At 34.9% G+C, this 3,545-nt stretch overlaps 1 protein-coding gene across 1 annotated transcript; it reads right to left on the reverse strand.

Annotated features, from left to right (window-relative positions):
- Positions 1-208: 208 nt before the first annotated feature.
- Positions 209-2,529, reverse strand: LOC121266417 (60S ribosomal protein L35-like). The gene is made up of 4 exons (XM_041170230.1): positions 2,395-2,529; positions 2,100-2,235; positions 1,856-2,012; positions 209-441 (listed from the first exon to the last, which is right to left on the reverse strand). Exons 1-4 carry the CDS (start codon positions 2,396-2,398, stop codon positions 367-369), a joined length of 372 nt encoding a protein of 123 aa, XP_041026164.1. The 5' UTR covers positions 2,399-2,529; the 3' UTR covers positions 209-366.
- Positions 2,530-3,545: the final 1,016 nt, after the last annotated feature.

Genomic DNA, 3,545 nt, shown 5'->3' on the forward strand with positions numbered 1-3,545 from the left:
ATTTCTCTATCCCACTCCTCTCCCTTCTCCCTTCCGAAGCCTCTTATAAGTCATTATTCTATAACTTTTCTTGAGACTGGCAGCCATAGTCACAGGTCACTCTAGGCAGAAATCGACGTGAGCCCAATCTATCTTTTCAATTTTATGGTGTGGTGGTTAAGAAATCCGTCTGCTTGGTCGAGGAGATGGATGGACCATACCAAGCACAAACCTAGAAAAAACTCTTATTTAAAACTTCGAGCTAAGCGGTTCAAGCATATAACAGATCAACAAAAAGGCTGCCTGCAAGGCTGCTACTAAATCGCAGCCTCAGTAAAAATGTGGCATGTTTCATTAAATGAAAAACTTGAGAGCAGTGACCCTAGCCTACACTTTGATAGCATACTTCCTCAACGGAAAGTACATATCCTTCTTCTTCTCGCGTTCTGTCTTCAGAGATGCCTGCACAAATAGGAAGAAAAAGGCATGCCACATAAGATCATTGGGTTTAGAGAATCCAAATGTTTGACATCAGCCACATCAACAGGGCAAGCAAACAGAAAAAGCCTTTCCAATAGAAGATCCTTGTGTGTACTGGAATTTGGAGTTAGCGAAACAACCGTGCAACTGGAAAATATAAATAAGTTTCCAAGGTTCTAAAATTACATTAGTAACAGAAACGGTAAAAAGAAGAAGCTTTCTTTAAAGTTTATGGAGCTTCACTTAAAATTCAGCAATAGTCACCATCAACCCATCACCTAGAATATGACAACAAAGGTATTTCAAGAATTCAAAAGTTACTATACACAAAAAGCTATATAGGCAATCATTAGCATCCATACCTTTGATTATGGTTAGCTAACTTTAAATCTTGGAAGCCAATCGAATTATGTAAAAATTCTTGGCAATCATTTTCACAGATGCACAAAATTAGAGAACTAGGTCAATGAAACTGGTCCCCAGTTATTATGCATAGCTATAGGCATGTTTCATTAGCATTTTATAATCTAAAGTGCTAGTACTCTTTGAATCATTTCTTTCCTACATAGGTAAAAAATATTTTGTTAATACTAATAGAGGAATACATAGCCAATCCCATTAATACTAATAGAGGAATATACATAGCCAATCCCATTAATACTAATAGAGGAATATACGTAGCCCATCCCAAGTACACACGATGTATACAAGAGAAAACACCTAGTTAGTACCTCCTTCCACCTTTAAAGCCACTTTAACCAATTTTCTTGTCTCAAGCCTAACTATCGGTAATTAAGGCGTTGTTTGGATACCAAAAAATCTCAACTCATTTCATCTCATCTAATCATTACAAGTTCCCCAAATTTCCAAAAATAATATAATAAACAATTCAACTTTTTCAAATCCGAAAATAAAAATAATATTAAATAATAATATTCTAACAATATTTTATTTAACTTTCATCTCAACTCACTATCCAAACCTTCCCCCCCCCCGTCTTTCGTGAATGTTTATCATACTCTCCTTTTCCACTTTCAATTCATCCATCCAAGGCAGCAACAACCAAAATCCCTCACTGAGCATTTTAGTTCGTACTACATGTCTATTCCACCACCTAAGAATTTATCCCTCAAACATTTATCAATTGGAAGTTATAATCCAAGTCTGATTGTACCAACCATCAAGCATAAAAAATGAACTTTAATTCCAGTCTCTCATTTGCAACGTAGTCATGCAGGTTGCACAACCTTAACCAATCTTTAATCAACATATATAGGGGCAAATTTAGAGTCCGTTTTTTCATGAACAATATCGATTTTTGTCGGGTTATCTCAAAATCAAACCGCGAACAAAAACTTAAAAAACAAGAAAACATATCTGGGAGGAAAATAGAAACCTGGTGCTTGGTAAGACGTCTGCGGATGGCCCGGGTTTTCTTGGGACGGAGATCGATGGGCAGGAACTTCTTCTTCTTGTAGGCCTCCCTAAGCGCAGCTTTCTGTTTCTGGGATATCACCGTCAACACCTGCGCTATTCCTAGTCTCACAACCTTTCTGCAAATCCAAACAAACACGTATAAGCCCCCAAAAGCCTTAAGGCTTCAATATATATAGCGAAGGGGAGGAAGAGAGGGCATGTACATCTTGGAGAGCTTGTTGGGCGCACCACCAGTAACCTTGGCGACACGAAGGAGAGCAAGCTCCGCCTTGAGGTCTTTCAACTGGGCCAATAGATCTACCTTGGACTTGTTCCTCAACTCGTGGACCTTGATCCTCGCTACAAGACATTTCCACCCATCCGTTCATTCGATCAGACAATTCACAACAACAAAATTGAAAATACAAATTCAACCCGTACGAATGTGTAACAAGACAGAATGAAGATAAAATTTGGAGAGTAACCCTAGACATGCGAAGGAATAAGGCAGTAGCTTACCCATTCCGGACGGACAAAGCAGCGGCTTCGACTCCTGGTTGCCTCCTGAAAACCCTAGAAGCTTTTGTTGCGAGTCTGTTGGAACTTTTATTCGAGGGTACGGTAGGAAAAAACAGTTAATTGGTCTGTGAGAAGGTTTTGGGCCTTAAAATCAAATTAATGGAATGCGCTGAACCCCAAACTCATGTTTATGGACCAAGCCCAAGCTCTGTGACAATTTTTTTTTCTTTTAATATGGAGGAGGATAATTACATTAAAAAAAAAATGATATTTATAGTCATAGAGTTTGCAAATATTATACATTATTTTTTAAAAAAGTAAAATATGAAACACACATAAAAAAACTAATTTTTTAATAATAAATCTCACTCTTTTTCAAAAAGAGTACACAATGTTGCACAACCTATAACTATATCTAATATTATTTATTAAAATTTTGAAGTATCAATTTTTTTTCATTTGAAGTATAAATATTTTATATGCTAATTAATGTAAAAGGCTTCCATATCAGTGTTAGGTTAAGGATATAAATACACAAAATTACTCAATAAGGAATTCGGAATTAGCTCGGTCAAACTTAAATTTGGCACGATTCATTTATTAAATAAATCGTTTATGAACACAAATTATGAAAATTAATATAACGCTCAGCCCAAGTTGTATAAGCTCATATAAACTTGAACAACTTTGCCTTTATTGCTTTTTATAAGATTATCTCTATACTTATAATGAGAATATTTTATTTAAGAAGATAAGAAAAATTTATGTTCCTAATGCTAAATATGTTTGTTAAACTCTTGTAAGTATAATCATTAGAATATGAATATATAAATTTTAAAAAAGTATTAGAAAAAAGTCAAAGTTTGTCAAAACAAAAAATCTCATGAACAAATTCAAATTGCTTGAATATTTTTTTTTTTTTTTTTTTTTTGAGAAACAAGAAACTTCATCCATTATGTAGAAACAAAGTGTAATACAGAACATAAAACAAACAAACTTAATAAATACATTAAGCCTGTAGGCTAGTTTCAGCTTCAACTTCCAAACTAGCTAGAATAAAATCTAGAGGATGAAACCACCATTGAAGAGTATTCTCCACCACCCTTGCATGTCTGGCCAATATTAAATAAATTGCTTGAATATTAAATGAC

Source organism: Juglans microcarpa x Juglans regia, chromosome 5D (assembly GCF_004785595.1).
Source record: "Juglans microcarpa x Juglans regia isolate MS1-56 chromosome 5D, Jm3101_v1.0, whole genome shotgun sequence".
NCBI classification, from domain to species: Eukaryota; Viridiplantae; Streptophyta; class Magnoliopsida; order Fagales; family Juglandaceae; genus Juglans; species Juglans microcarpa x Juglans regia.

Excerpts from the sequence above, each read along its gene's own strand:
- LOC121266417 (XM_041170230.1), bottom strand. Across the intron at positions 2,013-2,099 it reads CCCAACAAGCTCTCCAAGAT|AAAGGTTGTGAGACTAGGAA; the intron begins GTACATGCCCTC and ends TTGGATTTGCAG. Across the intron at positions 442-1,855 it reads GACGTCTTACCAAGCACCAG|GCATCTCTGAAGACAGAACG; the intron begins GTTTCTATTTTC and ends CTATTTGTGCAG.